Source organism: Bombina bombina, chromosome 6, assembly GCF_027579735.1.
Source record: "Bombina bombina isolate aBomBom1 chromosome 6, aBomBom1.pri, whole genome shotgun sequence".
NCBI lineage: Eukaryota > Metazoa > Chordata > Amphibia > Anura > Bombinatoridae > Bombina > Bombina bombina.
Genome location: NC_069504.1, coordinates 462,898,362 through 462,920,643, shown reverse-complemented (window position 1 = coordinate 462,920,643; position 22,282 = coordinate 462,898,362). Strand labels below are relative to the sequence as shown.

At 36.7% G+C, this 22,282-nt stretch overlaps 1 protein-coding gene across 1 annotated transcript in view; it reads right to left on the bottom strand.

The window, feature by feature from the left end:
- Positions 1–22,282, bottom strand: part of GFPT2 (glutamine-fructose-6-phosphate transaminase 2) — a 123,086-nt gene that overhangs the window by 76,859 nt on the left and 23,945 nt on the right. The window contains exons 3-6 of the mRNA XM_053717235.1: positions 17,949–18,047; positions 16,012–16,137; positions 15,499–15,557; positions 4,024–4,158 (exon numbers count right to left, since the gene is read on the bottom strand). Of these exons, the coding sequence (XP_053573210.1) occupies positions 4,024–4,158; positions 15,499–15,557; positions 16,012–16,137; positions 17,949–18,047 (419 nt within the window). The remainder of the gene's footprint in view (positions 1–4,023; positions 4,159–15,498; positions 15,558–16,011; positions 16,138–17,948; positions 18,048–22,282) is intronic.

The following is a 22,282-nucleotide window of genomic DNA, read 5'->3' as shown; positions in this document are numbered from 1 at the left end:
AGCATTTCCAATCCTAGAAAAAATTATAACTGCACATACCTCATAGCAGAGTAAACTGCATGCCATTCTCCCTCTGAAGTTACCTCTCTCCTCAGACATATGTGAGAACAGCAATGGATCTTAGTTACAACCTGCTAAGATCATAGAAAACTCAGGCAGATTCTTCTTCTATCTCTGCCTGAGATAAAATAGCACAACTCCGGTACTATTTAAAATAACAAACTTTTGATTGAAGTAAATAAACTAACTATTTTTCACCACTCCCTCTTACTACCTCCATGCGCGTTGAGAGTTGCAAGAGAATGACTGGCTATGACAGTTAGGGGAGGAGCTATATTACAGCTCTGCTGTGGGTGTCCTCTTGCAACTTCCTGTTGGGAATGAGAATATCCCACAAGTAATGGATGATCCGTGGACTGGATACACCTTACAAGAGAAAATACCCTGTTTTGGTTAAACTGCTTCTTTGTGTCTAAATTGAACTAAGTGGTCATTTAAATATTGGGGTTCGTTTCTGAAATATGATGTATAATTATAATGCATCTGTATACCAATTACCTTGACCAGTATTTTTTTTTTTTTAAAGTAGCAACTCTAATTGCTTCATAAGATTTGATTTTAAAGTCTAGTAACTTTAAACTGAAAAAAATGTTAGTATACAAAACTAATATTTTTAAAGCTATCATTTTATTAACATTTGCATTGATTTGCATTCCAGGGATATACCCCTTAACAGTTTCTTGACTACTGTTCAGGAAGCTCCAGCAGTCTCGGCTGTTAAGTTAAAGCCAAGAGCTGGAGTTCCTGAAATCCAGGCATCTGCCCGCATATGGAACAGAAGCGCGATTGGTGCTCCGGTTTCAAATAAGGGCAGATGCCAGATTGTTACAGACAGTGATACTGTGTGTGTCACTGTCTGCAACGATCTTGTGCTGGTGCCGGCGGGAGGCAATCTGGGAGGCAGGTCCCTTGGTCCAGCAGCGGAGGGGGGAGGCAGGAAGGTGGCGGCAGAAGTGGGAGGGCCCTATAGAACACTAAAGAAAAAAATTAATTAAAAAAAACATTTTACCTAAGATGGCAGACAAGAGTTAGAGGAGGGAGGGTTAGAGAGCTGTTTGGGAGGAATCAGGGTGGTTCAAGGGTAAGGGGGGATCCCACATTGCAGCTGATATAGAAATATATAAAAATATTTATGTAAAAAAATGCCTGCCAGTACATAAAATGGGGGTGACCATTGGGGTGGGGGGGTGGGAAGTGTCAGGTGGGAGGGTAATCTCTACACTAAAGCTAACATTAACCTTGCAAGCTACAGATGAACCCCTTCACTGTCTGAAATAATAGAAGTGTGGTGCGCAGCTGCAATTAGTGGCCTTCTAATCACCAAAAAGCAATGGCAAAGCCATATATGTCTGCTATTTCTGAACAAAGGAGATCCCAGAGAAGCTTTTACAACCATTTGTGCCATGATCACACAAGCAGTATGTAAATAATTTCAATGTGAAACCCAAAGTTTGTTAAAAAATTAATTTATTTTTTTTGATCGCATTTGGAGGTGAAATGGTGTCATAAAATATACCAAAATGGGCCTAGATCAGATATCTGGTTAATTTAAAAAATGGCCCCCAATTGCCTCCAAAATAAAGTATAGTGTACCTTAATGAAATAAAAAATTAGTAGAATCTTTATTTTTATTAAAAATAACTGCTCAAGGCTGTTTTTAGGGTTTAAAGTGTGCTGGTGAGGGATGTTAAAAAAATAAAACGGCACTGAAAAGTGCCTTTACATTGCGGTCTATGGGGACTGTGTAATTACTATAAATATATATGTATATGCTTATATACATATATATTCATGTGTTAATATGTGTATAAACATATAAACACACACGTGTGTGTGTATATATAAATATATATAAATTTCATATACATGTTTATTTAAATCTGCTGCCCATCACCACGCAACTTATCCCCTTTACTGAACTAGGTACTCTGCTGTATCTCACTGCATGAGAACGAGGCTCTGTGCTGGTATTACGAGTGAAGTGCAAATATCACACTTGCGAAAGTGCAATTTTGCGCTCCACTTCTAATCTGGCACTTTATATGGAATTACAATTTGAGTTTTATATTTTGTTTTTCAATTTAGAAATAACCAACTGCTCATATTGGCAATGAATTTAGGAGCCGTAGTGAGTAATAGAGCACAGGACCTAATCGCTTTATGTACAACTTTTCTTTTCTTTTATAGTCTTAGGCTTTATATTTCAGCCCAAAATACTAGTACAGAAAACAGTAATCAGTTTAGGAGAATAATTACTCTGTTTAAATGGGACAGTCAACATTCCTCAGCCATTACGTACGCTAATTACAATATGATTCATAAGACTAAAAAAAAAATCATACTTTAGGGTTAAACCCAATTCAAAGAGACCTTAATGTAAAGGAATATATAATGCATATTAAAACGCAACAATAAAGCATGGCATTTTTTGTTTGCATACAAAAATATGTTAAATCTGTTTAAATGATTTTTGGAACCAACAGGGAATACATGTTGCATACATATGAATAAAATGTTGATTGGCTCTTAAAGGGACAGGAAACTCCAACATTTTCTTTTGTGATTTGGATAGAACATACAATTTTAAACAACTTTCCAATTTACTTCTATTATCAAATTTGCTTAATTATCTTATTATCCTTTGCTGAAGGAACAGCATTGCACTACCGGCAGCTAGCTAAACTTCTCTCGTTAGCCAATCACATGAGACAAATGTGTGCAGGCACCAATCACCAGCTAGCTCCCACTAATGTAAGGTATGTGTCTATTCTTTTTCAACAAGGGATACCAAGAGAACGAAATACATTTGAAAATAGAAGTGAATTTAAAAGTGTCTTAAAACTACATGCTCTATCGGAATCATGCAAGTTTAATTTTGACGTTCCTATTCCTTTATATAGCTGCCACAGCTCTATGGGTGGACAAGGGCTTGTTCTCATGAGCAAGAAAAAAGAATTTGTTTTATACAGGACATGAATGTCCATTTAAAAACTCTAGCAATTCTGGACTGACATTTAAAAGACTTTTCAGCTGAGTTGCATTTCATTGGTAATAAAGCCTAGGCTAGGTTTCAAACAACTTAAAAGCCATTTTAAACTTTGCAAATACAATTGAAACTGACTTGTAAATTAACTTAGTAGCCAGTGTTACAGCTGGAAAGTATACAGAACAGCTCCAAAAGTTAATTTAATAGGTTTTTAATTTTAATGTAAAATTATAACATTTTAATGTAATATTAATATATTTTAAATGCAATAGTATTGTATTCGAATTTAGCACAAGTATTTAATTGTTCTCTCTGTCCAAACCAACTTAATAACAAATGACAACTGCTTTTTTAAAATGGTGTTACAAATGTAGCTTGTTATAGTTGTATTTTTGATTGTTAAAGGGACATGAACCCCAAAATTTGTATTTTATGATTCAGATAGATCATACAATTTCAATTAACATTCTTATTTACTTTTATTATCAAATGTTCTTCGTTCTCTTGGTATCTTTTTTTTTTTTTTTTTAAAGCAGTGACATAAGCCCAGGAGCATGCAGTTTAATATCCCTTTAAAGTGTACAAATTGATGGAAGAACAGCATGCAACTTGATATTAGCAATTTATGGTATAAAGCTGTTTGTAAGTTGGGGCTTTGTGGATAGCCAGTGTGCTATACTTGCATTAGCAAGAGAACTGCTTTTCTAACCAATGCTGACTTGAACTGGCTTTTCTGTAAGTTGGCAATTTCTCCAGTCTTTAAATATGTTAGTTTCAAGTTGGACTAATGTAGTTTTAGTTTTGTGAATATATCGAAAAATCAAAATATCTTATTTAACATGTGATAAAGATCTGTCCTTGTAAAAGTTTTAGTCCATTTACTTTGAACTAATCTGAGCTTTACGCAAAGAATATGTTTAACCTTATGTGTACTTATACTTTCTTACGTCACCTAATTAAGGCTAACATTTACTTACAAGTTGTTGTATAACTCGCTCCACCAAAGTTGAAAAACTGATGTCTTCACTTTCTCTGTTGTCATAGACATATTTTATTAATTTTGGGATGACTTCAGTATCTGTTTCTGACTCAAACTCATATCCTTTGATTTCCTGGAAAGTGCAACCAAAATTAATATAGATTTAATTTTTAAAACATGGTCTTAAGTAACAATTAAAACAAATCAAAAGCATTTTGCTAATACATTTAATTGCAATTATATTGTTTAAATACAGGTGGCCCTCGTTTTACAACGGTTCAATTTACACCGTTTCAGAATAACAACCTTTTTTTCCAGTCATGTGACTGCTATTGAAAAGCATTGAGAAGCAGTGCATTATTAAAATAGCCAGTAGGTGGAGCTGTCCGCTTGTGTTGCAGCAAAGCCAAGCAAGCTGAAATTAATCAGTTTAACCAGACCTGAGCTATCGAGCAGATTTCAAAGGAACAAGATCTTCCTGTCTATAAATCAGTCCAGATTGGAATGCATAGAAAGAACTGTTTGCAGAAAAATGCAAGTGAAGTCTGTGTTGTGTGATTATTTTATTAGGTTTATAATGCTGTTTAGCAAATGTTGTTCATTTAACTTAGTTTAATTATATATTCTGTGTTGTGTGATTATTTTATTAGGTTTATAATGCTATATTCTGTGTTGTGTGATTATTTTATTAGGTTTATAATGATGTTTAGCATTTAAAGTCTTCATTTCAAAGCTTTAAAAATAATGTATTAGGTGTTACTTATGACAATTTTGAGAGGGGCCTGGAACCTATCTCCCTCACTTCCCATTGACTTACATTATAAACTGGGTTTCAATTTACAACGGTTTCGATTTACAACCATTCCTTCTGGAACCTAACCCCGGCATAAACTGAGGGCTACCTGTACAAATACATTTAGCTGTGTAATAGTTTGCTTTGTAAATTATTAATGTACGGGATGTATTTTTTTCTAAAGTCTGCTAAACCTTTATTTATGTAAACTCTGAAATTAACATGGGAGAGCCATCTTAGAGCATTACAAGCGTCTCATTAGTACTAGGGATCACGTGTTTTGTCAATCAAGCTTGTGCGCAGAACTTATGCACCAATCAGAGGCTTCATATGCTCCCAGTAAAGCACCATGGCAGGAAAACAGTGCCAATCTTGACCTATAAAAAAAGACTAATAAAACTATTCACTAAAGTATTTATCTGGGGCTATAGAGCAATCCTATATATTTTAATTTACGGTGATGTTTTTATTTTAATATGAAGTTGATTGAGATCTTAATCTTTTTCAGAAGCCATATTTCTTACTGTGGTGCAAATACATTTTTAAGAGCTCTCTCAGTTTATACAGCATGATTGTTTGTGGTTGCAAAATCAAAATCCCACATAATTGTCAACCTTTTCACTATAAATATTGACTTGTATATTCCATTAATAAACTTGTTTTAAAAATTGTACTAATATGATATTTTTCAATATCCCAAAATGCATAAATATTCTTAAAAAGCTGTAATATTTTTCCATTATAATGTAAATGTATCTGGTAAATACATGATGATAATCACTGTATTGATTTACACATACTGATTTTAGGCTCCTATTTTGAGGCGATGAAGTTATATCTGTGACATTGGCTGAGATGGGTGCTTTAAAATACATGGTTCTGCCACCTGCTTAGCTCTAATGATGAAGCTGGTTGTAGGCTCTTAGGAAATATGAGCTCATTTGACAAATGTCAAATGAGTAAAGAGTTTGTTCGTAAAGGGGGTAATTCAACTGTGCCACAACCTGCAGACAACATCTGTAGAATTATTAGTGATTAAAAGCCATTAGATAGCAAGTACACCAATAAGAAAATCAAAATTCCATATACTTTAACCATCTGGTCCAATCAGTAGCATTATTATTACAGTGGGGCCTGATGAGGCTTGGGCTCTAAGATGAGGCTTGGGCTCTAACTGCATCATGTCTAGCCCCTCTGTGTGCCCCCCCCCCCCCCATGCAAAACAGGGCTCACAGTGGATTTAAAGTATATGGGTTTGCCTTTACAAGATGGCTGCCACAGTGTTGTTGAACATAAAAAACTTGAACCAGGTTTGTATAGGAACGCAGTGCACGTGCATGTTCTCAGGGGGAAGGATGACTCACAGTAACATAGATGTACTTCCATTTGTTCTTATGTGGCTGAATAGCATCTACTAAAATGGGGGTCCTGCTACAGCCTTTGCCCTGCGGCCCAGGGAGGTCTAGTTACCCTCCTGGGCAATAGTAAATTGTTCTTGCAACATTATGATTTTAGATGGTTTAGTAGCAATAGCGTACCAATAACAACATAATTACATATATTATTCTAGATTCACCTTTATTACCAGTCTGCCATCATAACCATAATTCTACACACAGGCAAACGTATAACATCTTTATCAGCATTCAGTAGTAAAACCAGTGTTTATAGAGAATTAAGTAATTGTGCCACTCTGAGACAATACTATTAGTAGGTCTGTTATGTTTTTTTATTTTACAAAAAATCTATTTGCCTTTTCTCCTTTTTCTTTTACTTTCCCTTTAATATGAAATATAATCACCTAAATACAATAGGACTAGAGCTTGTTCTTCAATGGAAAAAACAAACAAACTATCTTCAATTTTTATATATTCAATCATTTACAATCAAGAAAACATGTGAATTTGCTTGTTACAATGACACAAAATTAATTTTCATGTAATATATTTAAAAGTGTGTCCTTCTCCACCAGTAAAGCAGAGGCCTCTGTCCTTATCAGGCAAGCACAATTCTTTTGTATTTTTTGTTAAAATCTAAAGGGCCATGATACCCAAATATTGAAACACTTGAAAGTGATGCAGCACAGCTGCAAAAGGCTGACTAGCAAATATCACCTGAACATCTCTATGTTCAGGTGATAGCCCATTGTAAAGGACTTTAAGCAGGAAATCAGTATGTCTGTCCCGGGACAGGCAAGGGAGTGAGCCTCATGCACACTCATCTTATTTCCCTATTCAGTTTACGGATGTTTACTATGAAATATCATGAGAGTTAAGTGAAATCTCATGAGATCACAGTAAAAGAGTTCATGACCTCAGCACTGTTGATGCTGATTGGCTGCTGTTCATTTCTTCCTTATTTTTTTTTTATGTGCAGCTAGACAGCAGCTGAAGTATAATGTTTTACACAGGGCTTATTCTGGTGAGCTAACGGCTAGATTTAGAGTTTGGCGTTAGCCGTCAAAACCAGCGTTAGAGGCTCCTAACACTGGTTTTGGGCTACCGCTGGTATTTAGAGTCAGTCAGGAAAGGGTCTAACGCTCACTTTCCAGCCGCAACTTTTCCATACCGCAGATCCCCCTACGCCATTTGCGTATCCTATCTTTTCAATGGGATCTTTCTAACGCCGGTATTTAGAGTCTTGGCTGAAGTGAGTGTTAGAAATCTAACGACAAAACTCCAGCTGCAGAAAAAAGTCAGGAGTTAAGAGCTTTATGGGCAAACGCCGGTTCATAAAGCTCTTAACTACTGTGCTCTAAAGTACACTAACACCCATAAACTACCTATGTACCCCTAAACCGAGGTCCCCCCAAATCGCCGCCACTCTATTAAATTTTTTTAACCCCTAATCTGCCGACCGCACACCGCCGCCACCTACGTTATCCCTATGTACCCCTAATCTGCTGCCCCTAACACTGCCGACCCCTATATTATATTTATTAACCCCTAATCTGCCGCCCCCAACGTCGCCTCCACCTACCTACAATTATTAACCCATAATCTGCCGACCGGACCTCACCGCTACTATAATAAAGTTATTAACCCCTAATCCGCCTCACTCCCGCCTCAATAACCCTATAATAAATAGTATTAACCCCTAATCTGCCCTCCCTAACATCGCCGACACTTAATTTCAAGTATTAACCCCTAATATGCCGACCGGACCTCGCCGCTACTCTAATAAATGTATTAACTCCTAAAGCTAAGTCTAACCCTAACACTAACACCCCCCTAAGTTAAATATAATTTAAATCTAACTAAATAAATTAACTCTTATTAAATAAATTATTCCTATTTAAAGCTAAATACTTACCTGTAAAATAAACCCTAATATAGCTACAATATAAATTATAATTATATTGTAGCTATTTTAGGATTTATATTTATTTTACAGGCAACTTTGTATTTATTTTAACCAGGTACAATAGCTATTAAATAGTTATTAACTATTTAATAGTTACCTAGTTAAAATAATTACAAAATTACCTGTAAAATAAATCCTAACCTAAGTTACAATTAAACCTAACACTACACTATCAATAAATTAATTAAATACAATACCTACAAATAAATACAATTTAATAAACTAACTAAAGTACAAAAAATAAAAAAATATTTACAAACATTAGAAAAATATTACAACAATTTTAAACTAATTACACCTACTCTAAGCCCCCTAATAAAATAAAGCCCCCCAAAATAAAAAAATGCCCTACCCTATTCTAAAATTAAAATAGAAAAGCTCTTTTACCTTACCAGCCCTTAAAAGGGCCTTTTGCGGGGCATGCCCCAAAGAATTCAGCTCTTTTGCCTGGAAAAAAAAACATACAATACCCCCCCACCAACATTACAACCCACCACCCACATACCCCTAATCTAACCCAACCCCCCCTTAAATAAACCTAACACTAAGCCCCTGAAGATCATCCAACCTTGAGTTGTCTTCAGCCAGCTGACCACCAAAGGAACCGAAGAGGAGATCCGGAGCGGCAGAAGTGATCCTCCAAGGGGCGCTGAAGAAGTCTTACATCCGATGAAGTCATCATCCAGGCGGCGCTGAAGAAATCTTCCATCCGGGCAATGTCATCTTCCAAGCGGCGCTGAAGAAGTCTTCCATCCGGGCGATGTCATCTTCCAAGCGGGGTCTTCAATCTTCTTCTTCAGGATCCATCTTCATTCCGCCGACGCGGAACATCCTTCTTCCCCGACGGACTACCGACGAATGAAGGCTCCTTTAAGGGACGTCATCCAAGATGGCGTCCCTCGAATTCCGATTGGCTGATAGGATTCTATCAGCCAATCGGAATTAAGGTAGGAAAAATCTGATTGGCTGATTGAATCAGCCAATCAGATTGAAGTTCAATCCGATTGGCTGATCCAATCAGCCAATCAGATTGAGCTCGCATTCTATTGGCTGATCGAAACAGCCAATAGAATGCGAGCTCAATCTGATTGGCTGATTGGATCACTTCTGCCGCTCCGGATCTCCTCTTCGGTTCCATCGGTGGGTCGGCTGGCTGAAGACAACTCAAGGTAGGATGATCTTCAGGGGGGTAGTGTTAGGTTTTTTTAAGGGGGGTTTGGGTTTGATTAGGGGTATGTGGGTGGTGGGTTTTAATGTTGTGGGGGGGGTTGTATTTTTCTTTTACAGGCAAAAGAGCAGTTTTCTTTGGGGCATGCCCCGCAAAAGGCCCTTTTAAGGGCTGATAAGGTAAAAGAGCTTTGAACTTTTTTAATTTAGAATAGGGTAGGGCATTTTTTTTATTTTGGGGGGCTTTGATTAGGTGTAATTAGCTTAAAATTGTTGTAATATTTTTAAAATGTTTGTAACTTATTTTTTTTATTTTTTGTAACTTAGCTTTTTTTATTTTTTGTACTTTAGTTAGTTTATGTAATTATATTTAATTGTAGTTAATTTATTTAATTAATTTAATGATAGTGTAGTGTTAGGTTTAATTGTAACTTAGGTTAGGATTTATTTTACAGGTAATTTTGTATTTCTTTTAGCTAGGTAGTTATTAAATAGTTAATAACTATTTAATAACTATTCTAACTAGCTAAAATAAATACCAAGTTACTGGTAAAATAAATATAAATCCTAAAATAGCTACAATGTAATTATTAATTACATTGTAGCTATCTTAGGGTTTATTTTACAGGTAAGTATTTAGTTTTAAATTTATTAAAGTATAGTGTAGTGTTAGGTGTAATTGTAACTTAGGTTAGTTTTTATTTTACAGGTAAATTTATCTTTATTTTAGCTAGGTAGCTATTAAATAGTTAATAACTATTTAATAGCTATTGTACCTAGTTAAAATAAATTGAAAGTTGCCTGTAAAATAAAAATAAATCCTAAAATAGCTACAATATAATTATTATTTATATTGTAGCTATATTAGGGTTTATTTTACAGGTAAGTATTTAGCTTTAAATAGGAATAATTTATTTAATAAGAGTTAATTTATTTCGTTAGATTTAAATTATATTTAACTTAGGGGGGTGTTAGGGTTAGACTTAGCTTTAGGGGTTAATAAATTTATTAGAGTAGCAGTGAGGTCCGGTCGGCATATTAGGGGTTAATACTTGAAGTTAGGTGTCGGCGATGTTAGGGAGGGCAGATTAGGGGTTAATACTATTTATTATAGGGTTATTGAGGCGGGAGTGAGGCGGATTAGGGGTTAATACATTTATTATAGTAGCGGTGAGGTCCGGTCGGCAGATTAGGGGTTAATAAGTGTAGGTAGGTGGAGGCAACGTTGGGGGCGGCAGATTAGGGGTTAAATAAATATAATATAGGGGTCGGCGGTGTTAGGGGCAGCAGATTAGGGGTTCATAGGGATAACGTAGGTTGCGGCGGTGTACGGAGCGGCAGATTAGGGGTTAAAAAAATATGCAGGGGTCAGCGATAGCGGGGGCAGCAGATTAGGGGTTAATAAGTGTAAGGTTAGGGGTGTTTAGACTCGGGGTACATGTTAGAGTGTTAGGTGCAGACTTAGAAACTGTTTCCCCATAGGAAACAATGGGGCTGCGTTAGGAGCTGAACGCTGCTTTTTTGCAGGTGTTAGGTTTTTTTTCAGCTCAAACGGCCCCATTGTTTTCTATGGGGGAATCGTGCACGAGCACGTTTTTTAAGCTGGCCGCGTCCGTAAGCACCGCTGGTATTGAGAGTTGCAGTGGCGGTAAATATGCTATACGCTCCCTTTTTGGAGCCTAATGCAGCCCTTCTGTGAACTCTAAATACCAGCGGTATTTAAAAGGTGCGGGGAAAAAAAAGCCAGCGTTAGCTACGCGGGTCGTTACCGACAAAACTCTAAATCTAGCCGTAAGGAAATTGATGGAAAAAAGATGTGTGTAAATGCTACTCTTTTATTTGCATGATAGAAAAATGTTTACGTAAAATGTCTCTTTAAGTCACGTTATTATTCTGTTTATTTTCAATTCATACCAATTGAGAATACTCTATACTTAAAGTTATCTTTCCAGATTTCTTCCAAAATATTTAAAATGCTCAAATTGTGTTAAAATTTAAGTATTTATTTATAAAATATTTTACCAGGAAAGATACGTTGAGATTTCACTCATTTTCAAGTATGTCCTGGGTACACAAAACATTGCATTGATACAATGGGTACAATAAATTACAAAAACAATAATAATACACAATATATGCACAAAAATTTAACATAGAACAGGTAGGAAATGTCAACCATGACAGGTGCATTCTGTTTTGAGATATGTAGAGAGGGATCTCTTAAAGGATATTAGGCATGGGGAAGGTTTGAAAGTGTGCGGGAGGTCGTTCCATAATGCTCTGTAGGAAAAGGAGGTTCGAGCTACTTTCTTTTTGTATTGAGGCAAGCTAAATAATGTGCTTGTACTGGATCGGAGGTTATAGGAGGTGGGAATAACTGGTGAGAGCATTCTGCTCAGATAGGGTGGGAGCTTCCCAGAAAAGCTTTTAAACACAAGGCAGGACAGATGGAGGATGCGTCTGGATTCCAGCGACAGTAAGTTTAGTTCTTTTAGCATATCAAAATGGTGGGTCCTGTAGTTACATTCACCTAGATTATGAGTTTTGCGGTAACAGGGGTGCGGTGCTAACGCGCAGTTTTGTCTCACTGCTCACCTACAAACAACTCTGGTATTGCAGGTTTTTTTAAACCCGGCGTTAGCCGCAAAAAAGTGAGCGTAGAGCAAAATTTAGCTCCACATCTCACCTCAATACCAGCGCTGCTTACGGTAGCGGTGAGCTGGCAAAATGTGCTCATGCACGATTTCCCCATAGGAATGAATGGGGCAGATTCGGCTGAAAAAAAGTCTAACACCTGCAAAAAAGCAGCGTTCAGCTCCTAAGGCAGCCCCATTGATTCCTATGGGGAAATAAAAGTTATGTCTACACCTAACACCCTAGCATGAACCCCGAGTCTAAACACCCCTAATATTACACTTATTAACCCATAATCTGCAGCCCCCGACATCGCCGACACCTGCATAATATTATTAACCCCTAATCTGCCGCTCCGGACACTGACGCCACCTACATTATACTTATGAACCCCTAATCTGATGCCCCCAACATCGCCGAACCCTACATTATATTTATTAACCCCTAATCTGCTGCCCACAACATCGCCGCTGCTATAATAAATATATTAACCCCTAAACCTAAGTCTAACCCTATCCCTAGCACCCCCCTAACTTAAATATAATTTTAAATAATCTAAATAAAATTACTACAATTAACTAAATAATTTCTATTTAAAACTAAATACTTACATATAAAATAAACCCTAAGATAGCTACAATATAATAGTTACATTGTAGCTAGCTTAGGGTTTATTTTTATTTTACAGGCAACTTTGTATTTATTTTAACTAGGTACAATAGTTATTAAATAGTTATTAACTATTTAATAACTTCCTAGTTAAAATAAAAACAAATTTACCTGTAAAATAAAACCTAACCTAAGGTACAATTACACCTAACACTACACCATCATTAAATAAATTAGCTAAATGAACTACAATTAATTACAATTAAATAAAATAAAATAAACTAAAGTACGAAAATCCCCCCTACTAAATTACAGAAAATAATAAAATAATTACACCTAATCTAATCCCCCATATAAAATAAAAAAGCCCCTAAAAATAAAAAAAAAAATCCCTACCCTATACTAAATGACAAATAGCCCTTAAAAGGGCCTTTTGCGGGGCATTGCCCCAAAGTAATCAGCTCTTTTACCTGTAAAAGCAATACAATACCCCCCCCAACATTAAAACCCACCACCCACACACCCAACTCTACTCTAAAACCCACCCAATCCCCCCTTAATAAAACCTAACACTAACCCCTTGAAGATCAACCTACCTTGAGACGTCTTCACCCAACCGGGCAGAAGGGGTCCTCCAGATGATCCAAAGTCTTCATCCTATCTGGGCAGAAGAGGTCCTCCAGACGGGCAGAAGTCTTCATCCAGGCGGCATCTTCTATCTTCATCCATCCAGAGCGGAGAGGGTCCATCTTCAAGACATCTGACGCAGAGCATCCTCTTCTTTCCGAAGACTAACACTAAATAACGGTACCTTTAAGTGTCGTCATCCAAGATGGTGTCCCTTCAATTCCTATTGGCTGATAGAATTCTATCAGCCAATCGGAATTAAAGTAGAAAAAATCCTATTGGCTGATCCAATCAGCCAATAGGATTGAGCTTGCATTCTATTGGCTGTTCCAATCAGCCAATAGAATGCACGCTCAATCCTATTGGCTGATTGGATCAGCCAATAGGATTTTTTCTACCTTAATTCTGATTGGCTGATAGAATTCTATCAGCCAATCGGAATTGAAGGGACGCCATCTTGGATGACGTCACTTAAAGGTACCGTCATTTAGTGTTAGTCATCGGAAAGAAGAGGATACTTCACATCGGATGTCTTGAAGATGGACCCGCTCTGCTCCGGATGGATGAAGATAGAAGATGCTGCCTGGATGAAGACTTCTGCCCATCTGGAGGACCTCTTCTGCCCGGATAGGATAAAAACTTCGGACCGTCTGGAGGACCACTTCTGCCCGGTTGGGTGAAGACATCTCAAGGTAGGGTGATCTTCAAGGGGTTAGTGTTAGGTTTTATTAAGGGGGGATTGGGTGGGTTTTAGAGTAGGGTTGGTTGTGTGGGAGGTGGGTATTAATGTTGGGGGGGTATTGTATTTTTATTTTACAGGTAAAGGAGCTGATTACTTTGGGGCAATGCCCCGCAAAAGGCCCTTTTAAGGGCTATTTATAATTTAGTATAGGGTAGGTTTTTTTATATTGGGGGGCTTTTTTATTTTATTAGGGGGGATTAGATTAGTAATTAGTTTAAAAAACTTGTAATTATTTTATTATTTTCTGTAATTTAGTGGTTTTTTTCGTACTTTAGTTTATTTAATTTAATTGTAATTAATTGTAGTTAATTTAGTTAATTTATTTAATGATAGTTTAGTGTTAGGTGTAATTGTAACTTAGGTTAGGTTTTATTTCACAGGTATATTTGTATTTATTTGAACTAGAAAGTTATTAAGTAGTTAATAACTATTGTACCTAGTTAAAATGAATACAAAGTTGCCTGTAAAATAAATATAAACCCTAAGCTAGATACAAATGTAACTATTAGTTATATTGTAGCTATCTTAGGGTTTATTTTATAGGTAAGTATTTAGTTTTAAATAGGAATAATTTAGTTAATTGTAGATATTTTATTTAGATTATTTTAAATTATATTTAAGTTAGGGGGTGTTAGGGTTAGACAGGTTTAGGGGTTAATAACTTTAATATAGTTGCGGCGACATTGGGGGCGGCAGATTAGGGGTTAATAAATGTAGGTAGGTGTCGGCGATGTTAGGGACAGCAAATTAGGGGTTAATAAAATTTAACTAATGTTTGCGATGCAGGAGTGCGGCGGTTTAGGGGTTAATATATTTATTGAAGTGGCGGCGATGTCTGGTCGGCAGATTAGGGTTAAAAAATGTATTTAAGTGTTTGCGATGTGGGGGGGGGGAGCCTCGGTTTAGGGTTTAATAGGTAGTTTATGGGTGTTAGTGTACTTTTTATCACTTTAGTTAAGAGTTTTATGTTACGGCGTTAGCCCATAAAACTCTTAACTACTGACTTTTAAATCCAGTAGGAGTCTTGAAAGGAGAGGGTGTACCGCTCACTTTTTCCAAGACTCGTAATACCGGCGTTATGCAAGTCCTATTGAAAAGATAGGATACGCAATTTACGTAAGTGGATTTGCGGTATGCTCGAGTTGCGGAAAAAAAGTGAGCGGTACACCTGTACCTGCCAGACTCGTAATACCAGTGGGCGTTAAAAAGCAGCGTTGGGACTTCTCAACGCTGCTTTTTAAGGCTAACGCAAGACTCGTAATCTAGCCGATTGTAAGTAAGAGGTATAGCAGGTGCCCTAAACTACTGGCTCATTTGCACAACGTGACTCTCTGTAGCTCCTGCTCCTTTTATGCATTTTTAGTAGTTGATGACAAACTTAAACAACGATATAAGACAAAAAAGGTATACAAAAGAAGAGAAAAATAATTATAATCATACATTGTAATATTTACTACAATTACTTAATAATTATAATTTCTTTCCCCTGTGCCCAATATAAAATACAAATAATATAAAACTAAACAGAAGAAACTTACCAGAAATTTTCTCAAATCCTTATAATTTGTAATGATTCCATTATGAATAACCACAAATTCTGTAAGATAAAATATAGAACCAACGTATGAACAGTAATACATTTTATTACTCTCCCTTTCCTACTTCTCTCATTATTCATTATAGGATTTCATGATTACCAAGATCTAAGTACTAAATAACCCATCTAGCCAGACTATAAAATGCTACCAAAATAAAAAAAACAAACCTCTAAAAATAAAGAAGATGAAATTGTGAATGTTATATTTTCTACAGCAAATATGACACATTGAAGCCCTTGATACCTGTCATCTTGTTAAATATGTATTTTTTATGTATTTTATTATTAAACAAAGATGTTGCAGTTTTCTCTTGCAGGGTTAAATCCCTTTAATTTGCTTTGGTAAACAAACCCCCCAATCTCCTGTCTGAAACATTTCAAAAAGTTAAACAGCTTTAATAAACTATAGAACCCACATACTATAAACAATCGTATATATCATAGTTGATCTTACCATTATTTTCATCAGAGCGTTGCGGATGGCTATTAACAGCATTAGGTACTCCATGTGTTGCCCAACGTGTGTGCGCAATGCCAAAATGTGTTTTGAATTCTTCCTTTAAATCCAGTCCGTCTTGTTCTGTAAAGCAAATTTAGCTTGTTCATTACATGTATACAAATCATTGAAAAGCTTCATCACTGATGGTTAGTAATGCAGTTAATTTTGCTCATGATTTATTTTTACAACCTACAATGTTACAGGCAATAGCATGGGCACATATGGCTACAATTATACAAATGAATAGTAGGTAATGGGTACAGTTGCATGTCTAATTCAGATTTATATGCAAGATCCTGCTTTGTACTAAGACACAATTGGGTGTTGAAAGAATGTTGTACACAGAGCTAATGAATAGTTGTACAAAAAAAAAAAAAGACATAAAAGAAAAGTTTTTTTGTACAATATTTAAAACATGAAACTGTTTTAAAATAGCTTTTCTATATTACATATGGAGTGTGGGGATTTGACATGTCAGTGTGCATCACATCTGCAATAATGTATAGCAGGTTTCACCAACCTAACTCCCAGGAGGTACAAAACAGCCCCCCAATTAACTGCATGTGTTCACCCAATTGTCCAAGCAGAACACAGTATGTGTGTAAATCAGGGATGCATTTTTGAGTACTTAGTTCTATAATATAATGTTTCCCATGAAGTAGCAATAGTGTGCTGATGGAAAAGTAGCAGATTGAAATTTTGTGAGAATGTCCTTTATTTATGTATCTAAGTCTTAACCTGAGAATAATTAATGGGTGTTAAATATGCTTGCAACATCCATACTGAGAACAAAGCACATAAATGTTGGGGTGAAAAGACTACAGTCCAACTTTATTCACACTTCTCAACATTACAAATATTATTCATTAATACATAAATAAAGTGCAAAATGTTTCCCCAAGCAAAATAAAAATTACGTGGGATAAGTCCTTGGTTCACCAAAAACACCTTGAGCTGAATCCATCCAGGCAATGATAAAGAGTATCCAAAACTTGTAGTCTTTGTGCATCTTTTTTTGCCACCACCAATTCACAACTAACTGTAACTATAAACATACTGACACAATTTGCCAAAACTGGACAATTCATATAAGGGGCAGGGCAAGCATTGGTACCCCAATAATATTGTGAAATAAAAATGCTACTTCTATATAAAGAACATTTCTCCTTTATTTTTTTAAATTTGTAAAAGTTTACTTTTTGTTTAAATCAAATATTAGAAAACACATCAATAGTGAAATAAGCTGGTGCAGAAGAGTTTCTCCTTTCAGGGCCCTACAATACCAACACAAACATCACAATAGCAAACCTTCCTCTTCAGCTTGCCAATCAACAACTTCCTCTAACAACCTCCCTTATCCCTCGCACACCCCATCATCACGAGGGTCAGAAAGCCCTTCTTTATTTCACAACCTTCCTCCAGCTCTCTCTGCAATAACACAAGTACATTATTCTACCAAGTTATCATCAGTTATTGACACCTGTGAAACCCCCCAAAAAATCATATATATCCAGCTAAAACATTACTCTTTTTAACAGTTTATATAAAAGCTTAGTATTTATATTTTGTTTTGACAAGTAGTGTTTCTAAAATTTGCTCAGAAGCCCTCCATAGTGGAAAAAACTAATGTTTACATTAAAAAGTTGGTCAACACAAATATAATAAAAATACAAATAACACATACGGCCTATATGTGACTGCATCATAAACTTTGTTAAATGATAACAACACCAAAAGTCCATAAAGAATTAAATAACTATTGTGGCAAAGTTTACAACTAAAATGGAATTTCATTGTTAGTTTAAATATTGTCAACCTTACAATATTCGTCTACATAGTGGAAATAACAGAATAAATAATTTATAACTCAATCCCAAAAGCTTTATACTTACTATTAAGTTCTTCATTCAGAGCCTTCACTTTTCCCTTTTTCTTGATCAGCTTGATATGTCTTTCTTTGTCTTCATTATTATTTCTATCCAAGGCCACACCTACATGTAAACATGTGAAAAAAACAAAACAATGATATACTATTATGGTTAAAAAGACTAATTAAAGGAATATCTAACAGAATAGATGATTTAATGTGAACGTACAATGGTTAACCAAGGGTTTAAAGAAAGGATTGAGAAATAAATCATTAGGCTTCTTTCTTATATTTAATTTTAAAAGTAATTGTAATAAAACCAATGTGCACTGCAAGTTATTGCATAGGAGGGACAGTCTAATAACTATCACTGGTACAAGGTTGTTAGCCATACAGCTACGACTTGGTAAATGTACCAAACAGAGAAGGTGTATTGACTTCCTATTTTTTAATTTTAATAGAAAAATAAACCTTTTTTGGTAATGTCTAATTCAGTTACTTTATGTATTAAATCATACCCATTTAGGGTTAGATTACAAGTGGTGCGCTATTTAAGGATCCCGCACGAGCGTTAACTGCGCTAGAAGTAAGCTTTTTGTGTGTGTTGGGTTGTGCTTGTATTATGAGTTGAAAGTAAACTATTTTTGCTTGAGTGCTAACCCAACGTTCTTAAGATGCTGAATTTAGGCTATAGTGCGTGCGATAACCAATTCCCCCAATTCCCCCATATAAGTCAATAAAGCAAAGAAAGTGGAAATAAACACCCAACTCGTGCGCAAACCTGATGGCATATTCTCAAGTGCACTAACCCCACATGAAAATATGAATATTTCACATTCCAATGTTCTTCACATAGAAGAATATGCTCTATATTTTTTCATAAATACATATATCTGATGGAATTTTGGTACAATACATACATCAATACCTATATACAGTCATGCTCATAAGTTTACATACCCTGGCAGAATTTATGATTTCTTGGCCATTTTTCAGAGAATATGAATGATAACACAAAAAGTTTTCTTTCATTCATGGTTAGTGTTTGGCTGAAGCCATTTATTATCAATCAACTGTGTTTACTCTTTTTAAATCATAATGACAACAGAAACTATCCAAATGATCCTGATCAAAAGTTTACATACCCTGGTGATTTTGGCCTGATAACATGAACACAAGTTGACACAAAGGGGTTTGAATGGCTATTAAAGGTAACCATCCTCACCTTTGATCTGTTTGCTTGTAATTAGTGTGTGTGCATAAAAGGTCAATGAGTTTCTGGACTCCTGACAGACCCTTGCATCTTTCATCCAGTGCTGCACTGACGTTTCTGGATTCTGAGTCATGGGGAAAGAAAAAGTATTGTCAAAGGATCTGTGGAAAAAGGTAGTTGAACTGTATAAAACAGGAAAGGGATATAAAAAGATATCCAAGGAATTTAGAATGCAATTCGGCAGTGTTCAAACTCTAATCAAGAAGTGGAAAATTAGGCGTTCTGTTTGATAACATACTGCATTCATCTTGCCATCAATTCTGACCAAATTTCCTGTGCCTTTGTAGCTCACACTTCCCCAAAACATCAGTTATCCACCTCCCTGTTTCACAGTAGAAATGGTGTACCTTTCATCATAGGCCTTGTTGACTCCACTCCAAATGTAGCGTTTATGGTTCTGGCCAAAAAGCTGAATTTTGGTCTCATCACTCCAAATGACTTTGTGCCAGGCCCTGTGCTGTTTGGTGTATTGTAAGCGGGATACTTTGTGGCATTTGCGTAGTAATGGCTTTCTTCTGGCGACTCGGCCATGCAGCCCATCTTTCTTCAAGTACTTCCTTATTGTGCATCTTGAAACAGCCACATCACATGTCCTGTATTTCACCTGAAGTTATTTGTGGGTTTGTGTTTGCATCCCAAACAATTTTCCTGGCAGTTGTGGCTGAAATTTTAGTTGGTCTACCTGACGGTGGTTTGGTTTCAACAGAACCCCTCATTTTCCACTTCTTGATTAGAGTTTGAACACTGCTGATTGGCATTCTCAATTCCTTGGATATCTTTTTATATCCCTTTACTGTTTTATACAGTTCAACTACCATTTCCCAGAGATCCTTTGACAATTCTTTTGCTTTCCCCATGACTCAGAATCCAGAAATGTCAGCACTGGATGAAAGATGCAAGGGTCTGTAAGGAGTCCATAAAAACATTGACCTTTTATATACACACACTAATTACAAGAAAACAGATCACAGGTGAGGATGGTTACCTTTAATAGATATTCAAACCCCTTTGTGTCAGCTTGTGTGCATGTTATCAGGCCAAAATCACCAGGGTATGTAAACTTTTGATCAGGGTCATTTGGGTAGTTTCTGTTGTCATTATGATTTAAAAGGAGTAAACACAGTTGATTGATAATAAATGGCATCAGCCAAAGACTAACCATGAGTGAAAGAAAAGTTTTTGTGTTATCATTCATATTCTCTGAAAAATGGCCAAGAAATCATAAATTCTGCCATGGTATGTAAACTTATGAGCACAAATATATATATATATATATATATATATATATATATATATATATATATATATATATATACACACGAAGAGAGAAGCGCTCTACCAGGAACGAACAACAGCTCATCAGCTAGTTCTATGGCGATTTACCACCCGGAAGCAGCCTCTTTTAGACCTGTGTGCTTTTCACAGAGGAAAACTTTCCTGAAGTATATCAGTCTGATCCCACCAAGTAAGGTCAGTCTAGCCCCGAAATACCAGGCAAATCTCCTCTGAACAAGGAACATGACAACCCCAGATGATCGTTTCGGCCTCCTATGGGCCTCGTCAGTGAGGTGCAGCCACATTCCTCTAAGCACACTGGGCAAGGAGTCCACATCTGGATTCCCCCATCACCCATAGGGAGACTTCCCCAGGGTCATATTAATTTGCCAACGAAGAGAGAAGCGCATTACCAGAAATGAACAACAGCTTATCAGCTAGTTCGATGACGATTTACCACCCAGAAGCAGCCTCTTTTAGACCAGTGTGCTTTTCACAGAGGAAAACTTTCCTGAAGTATATCACTCTGATCCCGCCAAGTAAGGTCAGTCCAGCCCCGAAATACCAGGCAATTCTCCTCTGAACAAGGAACATGACAACCCCAGACGATCGTTTCGGCCTCCTATGGGCCTCGTCAGTGAGGTGCAGCCACGTTCCTCTAAGCACACTGGGCAAGGAGTCCACGTCTGGTTTCCCCCATCACCCATAGGGAGACTTCCCCAGGGTCATTTTCATTTGCATATGAAGAGAGAAGCGCTCTACCAGGAACCAACAACAGCTCATCAGCTAGTTCTATGGTGATTTACCACCCGGAAGCAGCCTCTTTTAGACCAGTGTGCTTTTCACAGAGGAAAACTTACCTTAAGTATATCAGTCTGATCCCGCCAAGTAAGGTCAGTCCAGCCCCAAAATACCAGACAATTCTCCTCTGAACAAGGAACATGACAACCCCAGACAATCGTTTCGGCCTCCTATGGGCCTCGTCAGTGAGGTGCAGCGACATTCCTCTAAGCACACTGGGCAAGGAGTCCACGTCTGGTTTCCCCCATCACCCATAGGGAGACTTCTCCAGGGTCATATTAATTTACATACAAAGAGAGAAGCGCTCTACCAGGAATGAACAACAGCTCATCAGCTAGTTCTATAACGATTTACCACCCGGAAGCAGCCTCTTTTAGACCAGTGTGCTTTTCACAGAGGAAAACTTTCCTGAAGTTAATACCGGGTGGTATGACCCTGGGGAAGTCTCCATATGGGTGATGGGGGAAACCAGACGTGGACTCCTTGCCCAGTGTGCTTAGAGGAATGTGGCTGCACCTCATTGACAAGGCCCATATGAGGCCGAAACGATCGTCTGGGGTTGTCATGTTCCTTGTTCAGAGGAGAATTGCCTGGTATTTCGGGGCTGGACTGACCTTAATTGGCGGTATAAGACGGATATACTTCAGGAAAGATTTCCTTTGTGAAAAGCACACTAGTCTAAAAGAGGCTGCTTCCGGGTGGTAAATCGCCATAGAACTAGCTGATGAGCTGTTGTTCGTTCTTGGTAGAGCGCTTCTCTCTTTGTATGCAAATTAATATGACCCTGGGGAGGTCTCCCTGTGGGAAACCAGACATGGACTCCTTGCCCAGTGTATGTATATATATATATATATATATATATATATATATATATATATATATATATATATATAATATGTAGGTGAAATAATATATATGCATAGAATATATTCCCTTATTTGCATATATATATATATATATATATATATATATATATATATATATATATATATAATATAATATATGATATA